General features: G+C 44.2%; 1 protein-coding gene and 1 long non-coding RNA gene across 3 annotated transcripts in view; both read left to right on the top strand.

The window, feature by feature from the left end:
* The first annotated feature begins 3,663 nt into the window (after window positions 1-3,663).
* LOC110531908 (gamma-secretase activating protein) overlaps window positions 3,664-22,066 on the top strand; it is a 35,634-nt gene continuing 17,231 nt past the window's right edge. The window contains exons 1-22 of one of the 2 annotated variants that reach the window (XR_005038527.1): window positions 3,664-4,199; window positions 4,339-4,409; window positions 5,044-5,100; window positions 5,361-5,430; window positions 6,115-6,162; window positions 6,795-6,883; window positions 7,046-7,115; window positions 7,278-7,327; window positions 7,419-7,523; window positions 8,377-8,433; window positions 8,529-8,575; window positions 8,708-8,793; window positions 9,989-10,066; window positions 10,213-10,296; window positions 11,026-11,118; window positions 14,963-15,104; window positions 15,343-15,427; window positions 16,848-16,917; window positions 17,004-17,164; window positions 17,629-17,763; window positions 20,292-20,350; window positions 21,421-21,452. Coding sequence is in view for 1 of the 2 variants with exons in the window: in XM_036956859.1 (XP_036812754.1) it covers window positions 4,112-4,199; window positions 4,339-4,409; window positions 5,044-5,100; window positions 5,361-5,430; window positions 6,115-6,162; window positions 6,795-6,883; window positions 7,046-7,115; window positions 7,278-7,327; window positions 7,419-7,523; window positions 8,377-8,433; window positions 8,529-8,575; window positions 8,708-8,793; window positions 9,989-10,066; window positions 10,213-10,296; window positions 11,026-11,118; window positions 14,963-15,104; window positions 15,343-15,427; window positions 16,848-16,917; window positions 17,004-17,164; window positions 17,629-17,763; window positions 20,292-20,350; window positions 21,421-21,452 (1,777 nt within the window). In the remaining variant the exon portion in view is untranslated. The remainder of the gene's footprint in view (window positions 4,200-4,338; window positions 4,410-5,043; window positions 5,101-5,360; window positions 5,431-6,114; window positions 6,163-6,794; window positions 6,884-7,045; window positions 7,116-7,277; window positions 7,328-7,418; window positions 7,524-8,376; window positions 8,434-8,528; window positions 8,576-8,707; window positions 8,794-9,988; window positions 10,067-10,212; window positions 10,297-11,025; window positions 11,119-14,962; window positions 15,105-15,342; window positions 15,428-16,847; window positions 16,918-17,003; window positions 17,165-17,628; window positions 17,764-20,291; window positions 20,351-21,420; window positions 21,453-22,066) is intronic. The other variant, XM_036956859.1, reaches the window with a different exon arrangement.
* Window positions 12,696-13,159, top strand: LOC118942875. Its single transcript, XR_005038528.1, has 3 exons — window positions 12,696-12,720; window positions 12,940-13,099; window positions 13,130-13,159. It is a non-coding gene; the product is annotated as an uncharacterized LOC118942875 (long non-coding RNA).

Genomic DNA, 22,066 nt, shown 5'->3' on the forward strand with positions numbered 1-22,066 from the left:
TACCCATATACACATCAATTACACAATACCTATATACACATCAATTACACTATACCCATATACACATCAATTACACAATACCTATATACACATCAATTACACTATACCTATATACACATAATTTACACTATACCTATATACACATCAATTACACTATACCTATATACACATCAATTACACTATACCTATATACACATCAATTACACTATACCTATATACACATCAATTACACAATACCTATATACACATCAATTACACTATACCTATATACACATCAATTACACTATACCTATATACACATCAATTACACTATACTTGCAGTACAAACATAAAGACATGCAATGTGTCAACGCAGAGACACACTGGGTTCAGTATGGGCTCTCTGTAAATGATATCCCTACCAGATACAGAAGACTGTAGGAATATCAATGGTTCTGGAACTATCAAAAGATAGAAGAACGGTCAGCAAAGAGATGGAAGAGGCTGCAACACTCCTAACCTTCACTGAATCCAGGTGCCTTGAGTTGACAGAAAGAGAGATGGAAGAGGCTGCAACACTCCTAACCTTCACTGAATCCAGGTGCCTTGAGTTGACAGAAAGAGAGATGGGACTATGTGTGTGTGTGTGTGTGTGTGTGTGTGTGTGTGTGTGTGTGTGTGTGTGTGTGTGTGTGTGTGTGTGTGTATAGTGACACCCTCTATGTGACCCACACCAACCCCTCAGACTCCAGGCTGCCTGTGTCTGTCCTAAATCATATGTCTGTTTCATTCTTAACTCTCTGATTTTCACCACACACACACACACACACACACACACACACACACACACACACACACACACACACACACACACACACACACACACACACACACACACACACAACAGGGGCCCGTCCACCACGACTGTCTCTCCCATTCTGCTGAGAGCCAGATGGAGGCGGTCGGTCCCTCTGTCAGATTTAGAACCTCCACATAATTGCTGCCCCGGCCTGTATGTGTGAGAGCTGTGTGTGTGTGTGTGTATCTGTGTGTGTGTGTTTGTGACCTGTGTGTGCATGTATCTGTGTGTGTGTGTGTGTGTGTGTGTGTGTGTGTGTGTGTGTGTGTGTGTGAGAGAGAGCCATGTGTCGTGTAAGCCATGTGTGTGTATTCTGTGTTTTTCCAAGGTCCTGCACGGCCATGGGAGGAAGAGTCCCTCACGGACTGAACCGCAGTTCTGAACAGAAACACAAACACATGAGAACCCACTGGCAGAACAGAACCAGCTGGAACAGGCCATCCATCAAACAATAATGGAACTGAAAACTCAAACTAAAGAAAGACGTGCCCACCCCCCTACCCCACCCCGACGTGCCCACCACCCTACCCCACCCCGACGTGCCCACCCTGTCGAGAGGATGGCGATGGTGTGGTGGCATGAGTGCCGCCATGCCTCAATCCAGACCCACAGTGTGTCTGAAATAGCACCACGATCCCTATATAGTACACTACTTTTGACCAGAGGGCACATAGGGCCCTAATCAAAAAGTAGTGCACTATATAGGGAACAGGGTGCCATTTTAGATGCCGCCACAGACTATCCTGTCTTCAGGAAGCGCTGTCTGGTTGGCTGCAGCAGTGTTATTCCTGGGTTAGCTGTTGTTAGGCTGTGAATCACCAACCTCATCTGGGGTGTGTTGGTCTCTGGGTCAGAGGAGACTTTGGTCTCTCTAGTCTTCTATGAACACTGAACACACATCTGCTTGAAATGCAGAGATTTTGGTTTTCATCAAACTGAGCAATATTTTTAGAACGTTCAACAGAGGTTGAATGAAAGGTCAAGTGCATGTTATGAATGACAACTGTACGGTTCTAGGTTTGCATCTTAAATGGCATCCTATTCCCTAAAGAGCACCATATTCCCTAAAGAGCACCCTATTCCCTAAATGGCATCCTATTCCCTAAATGGCACCCTATTCCCTAAATGGCATCCTATTCCCTAAATGGCTCCCTATTCCCTAAATGGCCCCCTATTCCCTAAATGGCACCCTATTCCCTAAATGGCACCCTATTCCCTAAATGACACCCTATTCCCTAAATGGCACCCTATTCCCTAAATGACACCCTATTCCCTAAATGGCACCCTATTCCCTAAATGCATTCCTATTCCCTAAATGCATTCCTATTCCCTAAATGGCACCCTATTCCCTAAATGCATTCCTATTCCCTAAATGCATTCCTATTCCCTAAATGGCACCCTATTCCTTATACAGATAGGGATGTATCAAAGCCTGAAACACACTGGTCTGGTATGAAGGCTTGGCGGTAAGGAAACTCACACTGACAGTATGTCCAGTCATAGTTCAATTCAAATAAATTCCCTCCTAATGAGGACATTGACTCACAAAATCTACAAAACCAACATTCCCCACATGCACAGTGAGTACCAGTCATTACTGAGTCACACCAGCTCAACAATAGAATGAAGCCATGTCCAATGCAGGTACGGACCATTGTAGATACACTCACCATCACTTCTATACACTGTAGGTACACAAGCTGATCCTAGACCTGTGCCTACAGGAAACTACAACAATGTACACTCCCAGGGCCGTCTCTAGGACCTCCCAGGAAGTCAACCATACACCAGGAAGAGGATGTTAATTACTGTAAGATAATTGGACATTATATGAGTCATGTTGATGGTAACTCAGTTATAATGTGTCTAGAGTCATGTTGATGGTATCTCAGTTATAATGTGTCTAGAGTCATGTTGATGGTAACTCAGTTATAATTTGTCATGTTGATGGTATCTCAGTTATAATGTGTCTAGAGTCATGTTGATGGTAACTCAGTTATAATTTGTCATGTTGATGGTAACTCAGTTATAATGTGTCTAGAGTCATGTTGATGGTAACTCAGTTATAATGTGTCTAGAGTCATGTTGATGGTAACTCAGTTATAATGTGTCTAGAGTCATGTTGATGGTATCTCAGTAGTTGTAGCTGATGCAATACCTAATAATCTGAGCAGTTTCACACGTTTCCATTTGAAATGTATACTAAGTGCTAGAGAGAGGAGTCACTACAGATCCTGGTTGGATTCCAGGCTGTATCACCACCGGCCGTGATTGGGACTCCCATAGGGCGGCGCACAATTGGCCCAGCGTCATCCGGGTTAGAGGTTTGGTAGGCAGTCATTGCAAATAAGAATTTGTTCTTAACTGACTTGCCTAGTTAAGTAAAGGTTAAATACATTAATAAACAAGTTACTGTAGGTTCATTCAGAACAGTGTTCATTCAGAACAGTGTTCATTCAGAACAATGCATTAGGTTTTCTATACACTACCGCCACCGTGTGGGTACAAAGCTAGGTTGCAGATTTGATGAAAATCGAACTTGAGACAGTGCTGATATAACTAGCCTAATTTATTGTCAGGTAGTATTACATAGCGCTAAAACTAGTAGATTGAATGGTCAATGGGGTAACCTTTTCAATAATAGGATACAATGCATGAGGGACACAAAGACACCAACATAGCAAAACGAAGATAAAGTAGGCTGTTGTGAATGTTAAATAAATAGCCTTCTGTGTTTGTGTATGTTTTACCCTCTGGTGGTCGCACAGCACCTCCATTCCTTGATTTTATATGTCGTCCATAATCAGGTGACACCCAGCCCAGGCAGGCAGCAAAGGCGGAGAGATAGTCTGAGCCACCGGAGTGATCGCTTGTCCGGCCTATCAGAGCGGGCGTCTCCGCTGTCTGACCCGAGAGGGAGGGCTCTATGAAGAGGGCACAGCGAGCTGTGAATATTGTTCGGTGTGAAGTTGAGTAAATTACTGTATGGCTGCAGATCTCAAGGGAAGTGATTCCCTTTCAAATCACGCCTTCTGCTTTGTTTTCGGGGCGTAAAACACTGCTTAAACGGCTACTGGACTATCATCACAACGTTATTTACAACTATCACATGATGCTGCATTGTATGTCAAGTTGTAACTTCAGGCTATAGGGATGTCGTCTTCCGGATAGTGTGAAATCGCGGAGGCTCTAATTGAAGGCATTTCTTCATAAGTTGTTTGATGCATAATAGACGTGGAAATCAGTAAGTTGTGGAGGAAGGCAACCGCACACATGTTGCAACTAAGCGCAACTTTCGATTTGCAGCAGGATGTGGTGTCAAGTATATTTAAGAAAGAGGCGACTGTAGGAATAATCAAAGGTAAGAGCTATCTGGTTGTATCGCTCGACCGATATCCAAAACGTATACTTTGTGCCTTTACGCACAAGGTGACAATGTGTGACAAATACCATGATAGTAGTGACACATGTAATGGCAAAATGTATTTTTTCCACTACAGAATACTCAGGGATCGTTGACACTCGGATCCTCAACATTGAAAGGGATGGAGGAGTCCTCTACTCCTGGAAAGTAAGTGGACACTGGGCAAGGGGCATTCACATAGCATTATAATGGGTATGTCAAGCGTGACGTTCCACACATAACCAACAGTGTGCTCTTCGGGATTGTTGTGGGAACATTCTCTCTGTCTAGGGTGCATCCCAATGGCACCCTATACCCTATAGTGCAGCATCCCAATGGCACCCTATTCCCTATAGTGCAGCATCCCAATGGCACCCTATACCCTATAGTGCAGCATCCCAATGGCACCCTATTCCCTATAGTGCAGCATCCCAATGGCACCCTATTCCCTATAGTGCACTACTTTTGACCAGGGCCCATGGGGATCTGGGACGTAGGCTCCAAATAGAAGCCCAAAGACTCATGACAGACCCCTGCAGCTGAATAAGATACTGGTTAAGAGCTACTGGTTAAGAGCTACTGGTTAAGAGCTACTGGTTAAGAGCTACTGGTTAAGAGGTATTCCGTTTCTTTATAACATAGAGTTGTTCATAAAGTATCCTCAGACTGTGAGGGAGTGTTAAGCCCCACATAGACAGCTGAGATGTCATGGGCATAAGTATAGGTCATTACACACACACACACACACACACAGTCATTATGAGCCGTAATGGCTTTCCTCCTCCCTCCTCTCATCTCTCAGGGGGAAACAGGGAGCACCAGGATCGGGAAATACGACCCCAATACCAGACTGAATAAGGTAGAGCTTCCTCTGTGTGGGTGTGTGTGTGACTGTGTGTGTTTGACTGTGAGTGTGTGACAATAAGAGTGAGTGAGTGGGTGAGTATGTGTATATATGCCAGTCCATAGTCTTAATGGAATGTGAGGTTACTCCTAGTACACTGCCTGATCACCACCAGCTGTTTGTAGTGTTCATCATGGGCCCTAACCCCTGTCCCCTAACCCCTGTCCCCTTACCCCTCTCACCTCTCCCCTAACCCCTCTCTCCTCTCTTCACAGCTCCTCTACACATTTGACAAGCAGGTGTGTGTCAGCAGCTGTTCTCTGAATAAGGAGGAGACTCTGCTGGGTAAGGACCTGTTCATGGACTTAGAAATAGAATGTGTAGAACATAGAGATACTTTAATTGTTCTATTGAATTCTATGGTGTAGAACAGATAAAACTCTAGAATCCATGTTATTCTAATTCTATGGTGTAGAACAGATAAAACTCTAGAATCCATGGTATTCTAATTCTATGGTGTAGAACAGATAACTCTAGAATCCATGGTATTCTATGGTGTAGAACAGATAAAACTCTAGAATCCATGGTATTCTAATTCTATGGTGTAGAACAGATAACTCTAGAATCCATGGTATTCTATGGTGTAGAACAGATAAAACTCTAGAATCCATGGTATTCTAATTCTATGGTGTAGAACAGATAAAACTCTAGAATCCATGGTATTCTAATTCTATGTGACACACATGCGTAGTACAAAGACACACAGACAGTGAAACAAGGATCCTCACTAAAGTGTTGAGCCAGTGTCTCCTCCCCTAGTGTGTCAGTGTTAGACTAGATACAGGTTTTCCTACATACAGTCTACTGACATTTCCAGTCCAAGATTGTGATCACCCCGTGGGAGAATCTTATCATCACGAGAGAGGAACAATGTCTTGTGACTGAGCCGACAGCCAAGAGCCATTGTATTGAAGTCACGTCACTGAACCCACATCACCTCACATACTTGTCTTTTAATCTCATTTTTAGCGGTCAGTTTGGCACAGAGGACAAGAACAGAGGAGCGCCTCAGACCAGGTAACACACACACACACACACACACACACACACACACTGACACACACACCTCCCAACTCTGATACAAACAAACACAGAAGCTGAAGATTAGAGAAATGCAACTGGACAGAAAACCATGTAAATCTACAGTATGTTATGAAGAGGGAAGTGGTAAGCTATATCCTGGTTCTCTCTGAGCCTTTAGGGAGACAGACCCGTGGCTGTATTCACTACAACTCTAATAGTCAGATGGGTAACATTCAGGATGTTATGAAGAGGGAAGTGGTAAGCTATATCCTGCTGATAACTAGCTCTCTGTTTCCCTCTGGTTCTCTCTGAGCCTTTAGGGAGACAGACCTGTGGCTGTATTCACTACAACTCTAATAGTCAGATGGGTAACATTCAGGATGTTATGAAGTATCTATCCACACATGCACCACAGGTTTTTAAGTGTTTCAAGTGTAGTCTACACGACAGGTTCAAACTGTACACAACTATTGGCTGTAGGCCGCACTATATCGGTCACCTGTGTGTGTTGGAATGAGCAGCAGTGATCACAAGGGCAGCACAGGCACTGAAGCAGTTTTCTGCTGTTTCAGGTCAGTGAAGTTAATCATTACCATATATAACACCTTTCAATTGTCTACTCCTAGTTTCACAATGTCTGACCCTCCTCATTGAGATCCATCCCATTAACAACACTAAGGTCCTGAAGGCTGTCGACTGCCGGGTCAGAGTTCAGGTATAGAGCTCTATTGTTTTGTACTTGGGCTCTACTGTACTCTTATCAGTTACACCTATTACAGTAAGCTTCCCCTCGGTTGTTATTACATTGATGTAACAATGTGCTATAACCTGGTTCTACTACGAAGAATGTTAACCAGTCATCTTTGGTTTCATACAGTTCCTCCATCCAAACACAGAGAGGGACTCCGTGCTGGAGAGTCACCTGCTGCTGGTAGCAGAAGATGGCTGTGAGTATCTGGGAAGTGAAGTGGTGTCGAATCTCTGAGGGTCACAGCTTTTAACTATGATAGTACAAAGACATTAGATGACACTGTTCTCTGTTTTTGGGAGGGTAGGGCCACTGGGCCTTTCAGGGTTTAGGCTTTGAACTTTGACCTTTGACCTTTCAGATGTGGAGCAGCTCCATGTGATGCTGGTCAAACAAGAGGGTTACAGAGTGGTAAGAAACACTGTCACAGACTATAGAGAGCTGGAATTGAATACAACTGTTCCGTAGTGACATCACTTCCTGTTGACTGGTGTTCTAACAGGTGATGTTGAACCCAGAGTGCCTGGCCAAAGACAGGGTGGCAGAGGAGTTCAGCTGGGTCCAGTGGGACAGCCAGACACAGAGACTCTTCTACCTCACACACAGGGTAACATACCATATATACAGTACCAGTCTAAAGTCTGGACACACCTACTCATTCAAGGGTTTTTCTTTATTTTTACTATTTTCTACATTGTAGAATAATAGTGAAGACATCAACACTATCAAATAACACATAATGAATCATGTAGTAACCAAAAAAGTGTTAAACAAATAAAAATATATTTTATATTTGAGATTCTTCAAAGTAGCCAGCCTTTGCCTTGATGACAGCTTTGCACTACTGGCATTCTCTCAACCAGCTTCACCTGGAATGCTTTTACAACAGTCTTGAAGGAGTTCCAACATATGTTGAGCACTTGTTGGCTGCTTTTCCTTCACTCTGCAGTCAAACTCATCCCAAACCATCTCAATTGGGTAGAGGTCGGGTGATTGTGGAGAGCCAGGTCATCTGATGCAGAACTTCATCACTCTCCTTGGTCAAATAGCACTTACCCAGCCTGGAGGTGTGTTGGGTCATTGTCCTGTTGAAAAACAAATGATAGTCCCCACTAAGCACAAACCAAAGTAGGGTGGCTACTTTAAAGAATCTCAAATATAAAATATATTTGGATTTGTTTAACACTTATTTGGTTACTACATGATTCCATATGTGTTATTTCATAGTGTTGATGTCTTCACTATTATTCTACAACGTAGAAAATAATACAAATAAAGAAAGACCCTTGAATGAGTAGGTGTGTCCAGACTTTTGACTGGTACTGTAGGTAACACACTGTAGGCTCTGACCTGGGCAACAACACCTTAAATTAACATGTTCTGTTTCTTTTGAATTGTGAAGAAGAATGCAGAAATTCCTCCTGATAACGCAATAACGACCTCCCTTCTTTCTCTGTCAGGAAAAAGCTGTGCTGAAATGTGTTCAATTCGGCCATGACCACAACTGTGAGACCTTGGTGAGACTTAGCAGCAGAAATCATTCAATCAGGAACACTTCATGGGTAGTGTTTGATTTCAGGTTAGGGTACTTAACGCTTCCTCTTTCTGACAGTTTGAGCTCGTCCTGGAGGTGCCCTCTAACCCTTTCAGCTGTATGAGGTCAGAATGAAAAGTGAAATGAAATAAGATAACTTTTCAGCTAAACTGTGTATTTCCTGAAAACAGTTCATCAATATTCAGACATTTCTCGTCATGCTGTATGGATAACACCTTGTGTGTTTGACCTCCTAGGTTTGTTAACCTGGGCTTTGACCATCACCAAGAGACGCAGCATGAACGGGAGGAGATGAGGATGGTGGTGATCACCAATATCACAGGCAGGTTTTGGTTGAACATAAACTGATTGACCTCCGTACTGTACTGTGTTGATAATGTTCTATGCTCGGAGAACATTCCTCTTTCATTGAGTTTGTCATGACTTTTTGTTTGACATGGGACGTGAATGGAAACAGAGGGTAAGTGCTGTAGCTACTGTGATCTAGATGAACTGTGTCACTCCTTGATCAATGGACAGTTCAGTCCACCACCAGCACAATCACACTCCCTTCACAGAGCCCAGATTTAATACAACTTCTCAATTCTCAAGATTGCATTAGTTAAGCTGCACAATTGGAAATGCTGCAGGCTTCCCAATCGTAAAAATAATGAGTGTTTCTTTGAAAGGCCTATCAAATCTAAAGATGGTTGACGACGGCCCGGGGCCACGATCATAATCACTTCACTGTGCTACTTATTCAAAATGACATTCAAGATTCAACCAATAAAACACTGTTGCTTTTAATAAGACCCCAATCAATACCACATTGTTAAAATGCTACCCTTCTGCTTCTTCTCCTGGTGCTGCTTCTGGTGCTGCTTCTTCTTTTGCTTCTGGTTCTGCTTCTTCTGCTGGTTCTGGTTCTGGTTCTTCTGGTTCTGCTTCTTCTGGTTCTTCTGGTTCTGCTTCTTCTGGTTCTGCTTCTTCTTCTTCTGGTTCTGCTTCTTCTTCTGGTTCTTCTTCTGGTTCTTCTAGTTCTGCTTCTTCTGGTTCTGCTTCTTCTTCTTCTGGTTCTGCTTCTTCTTATTCTGGTTCTGCTTGTTCTGGTTCTTGTTCTGGTTCTGCTTCTTCTGGTTCTGCTTCTTCTTCTGGTTCTGGTTCTGCTTCTTCTTCTGGTTCTGGTTCTGCTTCTTCTTCTGGTTCTGCTTCTACTTCTGGTTCTGGTTTTGGTTCTGCTTCTTCTTCTGGTTCTGCTTCTACTTCTGGTTCTGCTTCTGCTTCTTCTTCTGGTTTTGCTTCTGCTTCTTCTTCTGGTTCTGCTTCTGCTTCTTCTTCTGCTTCTGCTTCTTCTTCTGGTTCTGCTTCTTCTTATTCTGGTTCTGCTTGTTCTGGTTCTGCTTCTTCTTCTGGTTCTGCTTCTTCTTCTGGTTCTGCTTCTACTTCTTCTTCTGGTTCTGCTTCTTCTTCTTCTTTGTATTAATTTGTTGTTAGTGTAATTGGTTGTTTTAATACCTGCTCCTTACTGTTGATTGCAGGGAGTATGTGTGTGTGTTACAGTCAGCCTGCTTGTGTCAACCAGGAGATCACATACACCATAGTCCTGGTGCACAGAGGTTCAGTATTATACGTCTTACCATGTTGCATTAGTTCCATACATTATTCACAAATGACTAATTAAGTTCCGTCAGGGAAAATCCTAAGTTCTTCTAAGTTTCAAGTTGTACATTGTAATCTACCAGAGCCTCTCTGCCCTCTACAGGCTGCAGTAAAACGTTCTCAGTGGCTCTGGATGGCACCCCTAGTCCATGTAGTACAGATCTCCTCCCTCTCTTCATCCCTATAGGTCAGTCAACACATCTGTCTCACAGACGTCCTGTCCATCCTATCACAGCTCCTTCAGAACCTGCTGGAACACTCCCACACAAACCATCCATCCTATCACAACCCCTTCAGAACCTACTGGAACACTCCCATACAGCCCATCCCCCTTCAGAACCTACTGGAACACTCCCACACAGCCCATCCATCCTATCACAACCCCTTCAGTACCTACTGGAACACTCCCTATACAGCCCATCCCCCTTCAGAACCTACTGGAACACTCCCATACAGCCCATCCCCCTTCAGAACCTACTGGAACACTCCCACACAGCCCATCCATCCTATCACAACCCCTTCAGTACCTGCTGGAACACTCTCACAGCCCATCCATCCTATCACAACCTCTTCAGAACCTACTGGAACACTCCCACACAGCCCATCCATCCTATCACAGCTCCTTCAGAACCTGCTAGAACACTCCCACACAGCCCATCCATCCTATCACAACCTCTTCAGAACCTACTGGAACACTCCCACACAGCCCATCCATCCTATCACAGCCCCTGATAGTGCTACTTATACTTAGGACTGAGGAAGTGGTTTTAGGAGTTATTTGTGATAAGATGTTTATTGTTATTGTACAGTAGACATTTACATAAGAGAACAAACAAATAAACCAACCAAAAACATTTGAGGCTTGTCCAAGATAGCTGATGAATAAATGTAGACTAGCCTGCTGTTCTCTGCCCAGGTTACTACGTGGTAGTCTACCTGTCTGGTCACTTCCTGCACTGCATCAACACCAGGCAACAGGAGCTGCTCTGCCACAGTCTCTTCCTCTCAGGTAAGGCTAGACCTGGGGCATGTTCATCAGGACATGATGGCCCCAGTGTAACTGTTACAGGTGTTGATGATGGCCTCAGTGTAACTGTGTTGATGATGGCCCCAGTGTAACTGTTACAGGTGTTGATGAGGGCCTCAGTGTAACTGTGTTGATGATGGCCTCAGTGTAACTGTTACAGGTGTTGATGATGGCCCCAGTATAACTGTTACAGGTGTTGATGATGGCCTCAGTGTAACTGTTACAGGTGTTGATGATGGCCTCGGTGTAACTGTTACAGGTGTTGATGATGGCCTCAGTGTAACTGTTACAGGTGTTGATGATGGCCTCAGTGTAACTGTTACAGGTGTTGATGATGGCCTCAGTGTAACTGTTACAGGTGTTGATGATGGCCCCAGTGTAACTGTTACAGGTGTTGATGATGGCCCCAGTGTAACTGTTACAGGTGTTGATGATGGCCTCAGTGTAACTGTTACAGGTGTTGATGATGGCCTCAGTGTAACTGTTACAGGTGTTGATGATGGCCTCAGTGTAACTGTTACAGGTGTTTATGATGGCCTCAGTGTAACTGTTACAGGTGTTGATGATGGCCTCAGTGTAACTGTTCCAGGTGTTGATGATGGCCTCAGTGTAACTGTTACAGGTGTTGATGATGGCCTCAGTGTAACTGTTCCAGGTGTTGATGATGGCCTCAGTGTAACTGTGTTGATGATGGCCTCAGTGTAACTGTGTTGATGATGGCCTCAGTGTAACTGTTACAGGTGTTGATGATGGCCACAGTGTAACTGTTACAGGTGTTTATGATGGCCTCAGTGTAACTGTTCCAGGTGTTGATGATGGCCTCAGTGTAACTGTGTTGATGATGGCCTCAGTGTAACTGTGTTGATGATGGCCTCAGTGTAACTGTTACAGGTGTTGATGATGGCCTCAGTGTAACTGTTACAGGTGTTGATGATGGCCTCAGTGTAACTGTTCCAGGTGTTGATGATGGCCTCAGTGTAACTGTGTTGATGATGGCCTCAGTGTAACTGTGTTGATGATGGCCCCAGTGTAACTGTGTTGATGATGGCCCCAGTGTAACTGTGTTGATGATGGCCTCAGTGTAACTGTGTTGATGATGGCCTCAGTGTAACTGTGTTGATGATGGCCTCAGTGTAACTGTTACAGGTGTTGATGATGGCCCCAGTGTAACTGTGTTGATGATGGCCTCAGTGTAACTGTTCCAGGTGTTGATGATGGCCTCAGTGTAACTGTTCCAGGTGTTGATGATGGCCTCAGTGTAAATGTTACAGGTGTTGATGATGGCCTCGGTGTAACTGTTACAGGTGTTGATGATGGCCTCAGTGTAACTGTTACAGGTGTTGATGATGGCCTCAGTGTAACTGTTACAAGTGTTGATGATGGCCTCAGTGTAACTGTTACAGGTGTTGATGATGGCCCCAGTATAACTGTTACAGGTGTTGATGATGGCCTCAGTATAACTGTGTTGATGGTCCCAGTATAACTGTTACAGGTGTTGATGATGGCCCCAGTGTAACTGTTACAGGTGTTGATGATGGCCCCAGTATAACTGTGTTGATGATGGCCTCAGTGTAACTGTTACAGGTGTTGATGATGGCCTCAGTGTAACTGTTACAGGTGTTGATGATGGCCTCAGTGTAACTGTGTTGATGATGGCCTCAGTGTAACTGTTACAGGTGTTGATGATGGCCTCAGTGTAACTGTTACAGGTGTTGATGATGGCCCCAGTGTAACTGTTACAGGTGTTGATGATGGCCTCAGTGTAACTGTTACAGGTGTTGATGATGGTGTTAACTGTTACAGGTGTTGATGATGGCCTCAGTGTAACTGTTACAGGTGTTGATGATGGCCTCAGTGTAACTGTTACAGGTGTTGATGATGGTGTTAACTGTTACAGGTGTTGATGATGGCCTCAGTGTAACTGTTACAGGTGTTGATGATGGCCTCAGTGTAACTGTTACAGGTGTTGATGGTCCCAGTATAACTGTTACAGGTGTTGATGATGGCCTCAGTGTAACTGTTACAGGTGTTGATGATGGCCCCAGTATAACTGTGTTGATGATGGCCCCAGTGTAACTGTTACAGGTGTTGATGATGGCCTCAGTATAACTGTTACAGGTGTTGATGATGGCCTCAGTGTAACTGTTACAGGTGTTTATGATGGCCTCAGTATAACTGTGTTGATGGTCCCAGTATAACTGTTACAGGTGTTGATGATGGCCCCAGTGTAACTGTTACAGGTGTTGATGATGGCCCCAGTATAACTGTGTTGATGATGGCCCCAGTGTAACTGTGTTGATGATGGCCCCAGTGTAACTGTGTTGATGATGGCCCCAGTATAACTGTGTTGATGATGGCCCCAGTGTAACTGTTACAGGTGTTGATGATGGCCTCAGTATAACTGTGTTGATGATGGCCCCAGTGTAACTGTGTTCCAGGTGTTGATGATGGCCTCAGTATAACTGTGTTGATGATGGCCCCAGTGTAACTGTGTTGATGATGGCCCCAGTGTAACTGTGTTGATGATGGCCCCAGTGTAACTGTTACAGGTGTTGATGATGGCCCCAGTGTAACTGTGTTGATGATGGCCCCAGTGTAACTGTGTTGATGATGGCCCCAGTGTAACCTTGTTGATGATGGCCCCAGTGTAACTGTGTTGATGATGGCCCCAGTGTAACTGTGTTGATGATGGCCCCAGTGTAACTGTGTTGATGATGGCCCCAGTGTAACCTTGTTGATGATGCCCCAGTGTAACTGTGTTGATGATGGCCCCAGTGTAACTGTGTTCCAGGTGTTGATGGCCCCAGTGTAACTGTGTTCCAGGTGTTGATGGCCCCAGTGTAACTGTGTTCCAGGTGTTGATGGCCCCAGTATAACTGTGTTGATGATGACCCCAGTGTAACTGTGTTACAGGTGTTGATGGCCCCAGTGTAACTGTGTTGTTGATGGCCCAAGTGTAACTGTGTTGATGATGGCCCCAGTGTAACTGTGTTGATGATGGCCCCAGTGTAATTGTCTTAATGATGGCCCCAGTGTAACTGTGTTGATGATGGCCCCAGTGTAACTGTGTTGATGATGGCCCCAGTGTAACTGTGTTGATGATGGCCCCAGTGTAACTGTGTTACAGGTGTTGATGGCCCCAGTGTAACTGTGTTACAGGTGTTGATGATGACCCCAGTGTAACTGTGTTGATGATGGCCCCAGTATAACTGTGTTGATGATGGCCCCAGTGTAACTGTGTTGATGATGGCCCCAGTGTAACTGTGTTACAGGTGTTGATGGCCCCAGTGTAACTGTGTTACAGGTGTTGATGATGACCCCAGTGTAACTGTGTTGATGATGGCCCCAGTATAACTGTGTTGATGATGGCCCCAGTGTAACTGTGTTGATGATGGCCCCAGTGTAACTGTGTTACAGGTGTTGATGGCCCCAGTGTAACTGTGTTACAGGTGTTGATGATGGCCTCAGTATAACTGTGTTGATGATGGCCCCAGTATAACTGTGTTGATGATGGCCCCAGTGTAACTGTGTTGATGATGGCCCCAGTGTAACTGTGTTGATGATGGCCCCAGTGTAACTGTGTTGATGATGGCCTCAGTGTAACTGTGTTGATGATGGCCCCAGTGTAACTGTGTTACAGGTGTTGATGGCCCCAGTGTAACTGTGTTACAGGTGTTGATGATGACCCCAGTGTAACTGTGTTGATGATGGCCCCAGTGTAACTGTGTTACAGGTGTTGATGGCCCCAGTGTAACTGTGTTACAGGTGTTGATGATGACCCCAGTGTAACTGTGTTGATGATGGCCCCAGTGTAACTCTGTTACAGGTGTTGATGCAGAGCTGGGTGTGTTGGGATCAGACAGTGTGGTGTTGTCTCTACCCGAGTCCTCTCTGCTGGACCTGAACACAGGCAGGATGTACACTGTAGACCTCAACCCCTCCTTCCTAATGGACCTACTGCACTGCAGGTAGAATGGACTAGAATAGAATAGAATGGACTAGAATAGAATGGAATGGAGTAGAATGTAATAGAATGACATAGAATAGAATACAATATAGCTCAATCCATTGTTGAATGGAAAATGGTCTTGAGTGTGTATTTCATGCTTACTGCATGTAGAAGGTACTGCAGCATTGAGTATTATAGTGATGGTACACTCCTCTGTTTAAGTCGTATTCATGATGTCTGTATGCTCTGTGCTGTAGCCACAGGAGACCTGACGCTCAACGCCTGGCTGCCCTGCACTGTCTGCTGCTCTACATGGGACCCAACGCTGCACTAGAACTGAAGGTAGGAGATGCAAGCAAAACCCAGGAGAACACTTTGTTCAGAGAGAGAGAGAGAGCAAGAGAGACACAGAGTGTGTTTAAAATATATATATTTAACCAGGTAGGCTAGTTGAGAACAAGTTCTCATTTTCAACTGCGACCTGGCCAAGATAAAGCAAAGCAGTGCAACACAAACAACAACAACAGAGTTACACATGGAGTAAAACAAACATACAGTCAATAACACAATAGAGAAAAAGTCTATATACAGTGAGTGCAAATGAGGTAAGATAAGGGATAAATAGGCCATGGTGGCGAAATAATTACATTATAGCAATTAAACACTGGTGATATATGTGCAGAAGATGAATGTGAAAGTAGAGATACTGGGGTGCAAAGGAGCTAAATAAATAAATAACAGTATGGGGATGAGGTAGTTCGATGGGCTATTTACAGATGGGCTATGTACAGGTGCACTATGTACAGGTGCAGTGATCTGTGAGCTGCTCTGACAGCTGGAGTGTAAAGTTAGTGAGGGAGATATGAGTCTCCAGCTTCAGTGATTTTTTTGCAGTTCGTTCCAGTCATTGGCAGCAGAGAACTGGAAGGAGAGGCGGCCAAAGGAAGAATTGGCTTTGGGGGTGACCAGTGAATTATACCTGCTGCAGCGCGTGCTACGGGTGGGTGCTGCTATGGTGACCAGTGAGCTGAGATAAGGTGGTGCTTTACCTAGCAGAGACAGAATGGTGTCGTCTGCGTAGAGGTGGATCAGAGAATCACCAGCAGCAAGTGTGACATCATTGATGTATACAGAGAAGAGAGTCGGCCTGAGAATTTAACCCTGTGGCACCCCCATAGGGACTGCCAGAGGTCCGGACAACAGTCCCTCCAATTTGACACGCTGAACTCTATCAGAGAAGTAGTTGGTGAACCAGTCGAGGCAATCATTTGAGAAACCAAGGCTGCTGACTCTGCCGATAAGAATGGGGTGATTGACAGAGTCAAAAGCCTTGGCCAGGTCGATGAATACGACTGCACAGTACAGAGTAGGATAGATATAGGTCTATAGCAGTTTGGGTCTAGAGTGTCTCCCCCTTTGAAGAGTGTGTGAGAGAGTGAGAGAGAGATGTTTTGGAGGGAGAAGTTCAGGACTGGGTTCTGACCATGAGTCAGGTTGTTTATAATAGAGAAAGTGCTGTACTTGTAATCTCCATCTGCAGTACTTGTTCTAAACGGTGTCTCTGTGGCCATGACAACACAGTCAGAGAGGTAACCCGTCTTAGAGGTCCAGGAGGACGAGGCTGCTGTGGTTTCATCCACTCTGTGGAAACCCTTTACGTAACATGGCTTCATGCATGTGTGTTAACACTGGAGTTACTATAGTAACAATACCACGATGTTGTTACATAGCACTGCTGTTACTTCACGTGTTTTCTCTGCAGATCATAGATTGGATCTGTGACAATGTCATGCCGTTCGACACCTTCGATCAAATTCAGGAATTTATTCTGGGTAAGTGGAACAAGACTTATCATCGTTTTTAAAATCTATTTTTGTGGTGTTTTAATGGAAGAATCATGGTCTCCCTTCAACGACAGTGTCACTGTACAGGATCATCTATAAGAAGTGTCTCAGTCTGGATGAAGTCCTACCCTACTCCTCTGTGTTTGAGAAGAAGAAGGTACCTGAGGCTCTAGACCAGGTCCCCGCTGTCACCTGCACCACAGAGCTCCATGCTGAACCAGTGTTCAAAGGAAAGGTTAGATGTCTTTCACCCACTCCAGCTATTCAACTACCTGATCAGTCACGTGTGTTAAATTTAGTGATTTATTTTCAGGTTAGACACTAGGGGGCAGACAGGAGTGGGAAGCAGATCCAGTGCTCAGTAACAGATAAAGAATGCATATCTAATGAATTAAACGAAGAAGAGTTGTGTTGAAAGTAAGGACGTAATAATATTATATAAACTGGGCTATTTACAATGAAATACCCAGTGATTATTCTGTAGATGGAGGCCGTCTTTAATTAAAGGCAAAACACAAACCATTTGTTACAATCAAGTGCATTTCATTTAATGTGATGTGGTATGAACCCCGTTACCATAAATCAGTTAGTTTCCAAGGAGGTCTCAAGATGACCGTAACAAATGGACTGATTTAGTACAACCTGTAAACGTAGTAAACATCTGGTGTTGACTAGATGTTTGGTGATGTTTGGCTGCAGGCCAGGAGTCTCCAGGGTTATTGGGAAGAGCTGCAGTGGAGCACAGAAAAGATGAAGTACTTTGAGGCGGTTCCAAACCCACGATACAGAGCATCTCAGAACCTGCCAGACTGGACCAAGCTGCTAGCTACCCTGGTGAGTTCTGTTCAGACCTGGAAATATGTAGCAGCATTGGTGAGTTCACACATAGTAGAGGATCAAACTGCAGATCCAGAACCTCTCACAGTCTGCCAGACTGGACCACGCTGCTAGCTACCTGGGTGAGTTCACACACATTAGAGGATCAAACTGCAGATCCAGAACCTCTCACAGTCTGCCAGACTGGACCACGCTGCTAGCTACCCTGGTGAGTTCACACACAGAGACTGGAATATAGATTATCTCTGGGAGCTCAGTGCACCACAGGAACCATGGTCTCTCTCTCTGATCCCAAGCTTTACACTGCAGCTAGCAGTAAGACAGTATGGAACCATTGTCTCTCTCTCTGATCCCAAGCTTTACACTGCAGTAGGACAGTATGGAACCATGGTCTCTCTCTGATCCCAAGCTTTACACTGCAGTAGGACAGTATGGAACCATGGTCTCTCTCTGATCCCAAGCTTTACACTGCAGTAGGACAGTATGGAACCATGGTCTCTCTCTCTGATCCTAAGCTTTACACTGCAGTAAGACAGTATGGAACCATGGTCTCTCTCTCTGATCCCAAGCTTTACACTGCAGTAAGACAGTATGGAACCATGGTCTCTCTCTCTGATCCCAAGCTTTACACTGCAGCTAGCAGTAGGACAGTATGGTACCATGGTCTCTCTCTCTGATCCCAAGCTTTACACTGCAGCTAGCAGTAGGACAGTATGGAACCATTGTCTCTCTCTCTGATCCCAAGCTTTACACTGCAGTAGGACAGTATGGAACCATGGTCTCTCTCTCTGATCCCAAGCTTTACACTGCAGCTAGCAGTAGGACAGTATGGTACCATGGTCTCTCTCTCTGATCCCAAGCTTTACACTGCAGCTAGCAGTAGGACAGTATGAAAACATTCATCATTTCCAATTCCTGACATATTCTCTTATAGAACCACTTCAACAGGTAGCCTAGAGTTTAAGAGCGTTGGGTCAGTAACCGAAAGGTCGCTGGCTCGAATCCCTGAGACGAATCTGTTAATGTTCCCTTGAGCAAGGCAATGAACCCTAATTGCTCTTGTATGTGCTAAATGACTAACATGGACATGTAAAATGTAGTACAGTATACCTTCATAAGAGGAAGTCAGAGAACACATTCTTCACTCTGTCTGTTCCAGAAGTCAGAGAACATGTTCTTCACTCTGTCTGTTCCAGGAGTCAGAGAACACGTTCCTCCCTCTGTCTGTTCCAGGGGTTAGAGAACATGTTCCTCCCTCTGTCTGTTTCAGAAGTCAGAGAACATGTTCCTCCCTCTGTCTGTTCCAGGAGTCAGAGAACATGTTTCTCCCTCTGTCTGTTTCAGGAGTCAGAGAACATGTTCCTCCCTCTGTCTGTTTCAGAAGTCAGAGAACATGTTCCTCCCTCTGTCTGTTCCAGAAGTCAGAGAACATGTTCCTCCCTCTGTCTGTTTCAGAAGTCAGAGAACATGTTCTCTCTGTCTGTTTCAGAAGTCAGAGAACATGTTCCTCCCTCTGTCTGTTCCAGGAGTCAGAGAACATGTTCCTCCCTCTGTCTGTTTCAGAAGTCAGAGAACATGTTCCTCCCTCTGTCTGTTCCAGGAGTCAGAGAACATGTTTCTCCCTCTGTCTGTTCCAGAAGTCAGAGACCATGTTCCTCCCTCTGTCTGTTTCAGAAGTCAGAGAACATGTTCCTCCCTCTGTCTGTTTCAGAAGTCAGAGAACATGTTTCTCCCTCTGTCTGTTCCAGAAGTCAGAGAACATGTTCCTCCCTCTGTCTGTTTCAGAAGTCAGAGAACATGTTCCTCCCTCTGTCTGTTTCAGAAGTCAGAGAACATGTTTCTCCCTCTGTCTGTTCCAGAAGTCAGAGAACATGTTCCTCCCTCTGTCTGTTTCAGAAGTCAGAGAACATGTTCCTCCCTCTGTCTGTTTCAGAAGTCAGAGAACATGTTCCTCCCTCTGTCTGTTCCAGGAGTCAGAGAACATGTTTCTCCCTCTGTCTGTTTCAGGAGTCAGAGAACATGTTCCTCCCTCTGTCTGTTTCAGAAGTCAGAGAACATGTTCCTCCCTCTGTCTGTTCCAGAAGTCAGAGAACATGTTCCTCCCTCTGTCTGTTTCAGAAGTCAGAGAACATGTTCCTCCCTCTGTCTGTTTCAGAAGTCAGAGAACATGTTCCTCCCTCTGTCTGTTCCAGGAGTCAGAGAACATGTTTCTCCCTCTGTCTGTTTCAGGAGTCAGAGAACATGTTCCTCCCTCTGTCTGTTTCAGAAGTCAGAGAACATGTTCCTCCCTCTGTCTGTTCCAGAAGTCAGAGAACATGTTCCTCCCTCTGTCTGTTTCAGAAGTCAGAGAACACGTTCCTCCGTCTGTCTGTTCCAGAAGTCAGAGAACATGTTCCTCCCTCTGTCTGTTCCAGGAGTCAGAGAACATGTTTCTCCCTCTGTCTGTTTCAGGAGTCAGAGAACATGTTCCTCCCTCTGTCTGTTCCAGAAGTCAGAGAACATGTTCCTCCCTCTGTCTGTTTCAGAAGTCAAAGAACAAGAAGGCTTCTAACTATCTACGTCACATTGAGGAGAACACTAAACAGTAGGTGGAGAACCGAAGAGCGAAGGGTCTCTTGTGTGTTGCAGAATGTTGTGTGTGTTGGAGGAAGTGTGTTGGTGGGGTACAGGGGGAACTTGACTATTGAAAGCACAGAGAGACAAACTCACTGGGATCAAGGACATTGATAGATATTAACACAGGGATCAATGACACTGATAGATATTAACACAGGGATCAATAACACTGATAGATATTAACACAGGGATCAATAACACTGATAGATATTAACACAGGGATCAATAACACTGATAGATATTAACACAGGGATCAATAACATTGATAGATATTAACACTCAGGGATCAATAACACTGATAGATATTAACACTCAGGGATCAATAACACTGATAGATATTAACACAGGGATCAATAACACTGATAGATATTAACACAGGGATCAATAACACTGATAGATATTAACACAGGGATCAATAACATTGATAGATATTAACACTCAGGGATCAATAACACTGATAGATATTAACACTCAGGGATCAATAACACTGATAGATATTAACACAGGGATCAATAACACTGATAGATATTAACACAGGGATCAATAACACTGATAGATATTAACACAGGGATCAATAACACTGATATATATTAACACTCAGGGATCAATAACACTGATAGATATTAACACACAGGGATCAATAACACTGATAGATATTAAAACACAGGGATCAATAACACTGATAGATATTAACACAGGGATCAATAACACTGATAGATATTAACACAGAGATCAATAACACTGATAGATATTAACACAGAGATCAATAACACTGATAGATATTAACACAGGGATCAATAACACTGATAGATATTAACACAGGGATCAATAACACTGATAGATATTAACACAGGGATCAATAACACTGATAGATAATAACACTCAAACACACAGACACATAGAGATACTGTATACACACAGACACGTAGAGATACTGTATACACACAGACACGTAGAGATACTGTATACACACAGACACAGTTTCCACTTAAAAGTCAAGTAAGTCATATCATCTGATATTTCCTCTGTTATTTTCAGAGTTCTGTCGATGGTGGACAGCTGGAATCTTGGTAAGATGCCACATTCTAAAAGCCACTATCCATTAATAGAAGGATTGTAAGAAACCTTGTCTCTAGGATTGTGAGAAACCTTGTCTCTAGGATTGTGAGAAACCTTGTCTCTAGGATTGTAAGAAACCTTGTCTCTAGGATTGTGAGAAACCTTGTCTCTAGGATTGTGAGAAACCTTGTCTCTAGGATTGTGAGAAACCTTGTCTCTCTAGGATTGTGAGAAACCTTGTCTCTCTAGGATTGTAAGAAACCTTGTCTCTAGGATTGTGAGAAACCTTGTCTCTAGGATTGTAAGAAACCTTGTCTCTCTAGGATTGTGAGAAACCTTGTCTCTAGGATTGTGAGAAACCTTGTCTCTAGGATTGTGAGAAACCTTGTCTCTAGGATTGTGAGAAACCTTGTCTCTAGGATTGTGAGAAACCTTGTCTCTAGGATTGTGAGAAACCTTGTCTCTAGGATTGTGAGAAACCTTGTCTCTAGGATTGTGAGAAACCTTGTCTCTAGGATTGTGAGAAACCTTGTCTCTCTAGGATTGTAAGAAACCTTGTCTCTAGGATTGTGAGAAACATTGTCTCTAGGATTGTGAGAAACCTTGTCTCTCTAGGATTGTAAGA

The sequence above is a fragment of the Oncorhynchus mykiss genome, chromosome 21 (assembly GCF_013265735.2).
Source record: "Oncorhynchus mykiss isolate Arlee chromosome 21, USDA_OmykA_1.1, whole genome shotgun sequence".
In the NCBI taxonomy this organism is placed as follows: Eukaryota; Metazoa; Chordata; class Actinopteri; order Salmoniformes; family Salmonidae; genus Oncorhynchus; species Oncorhynchus mykiss.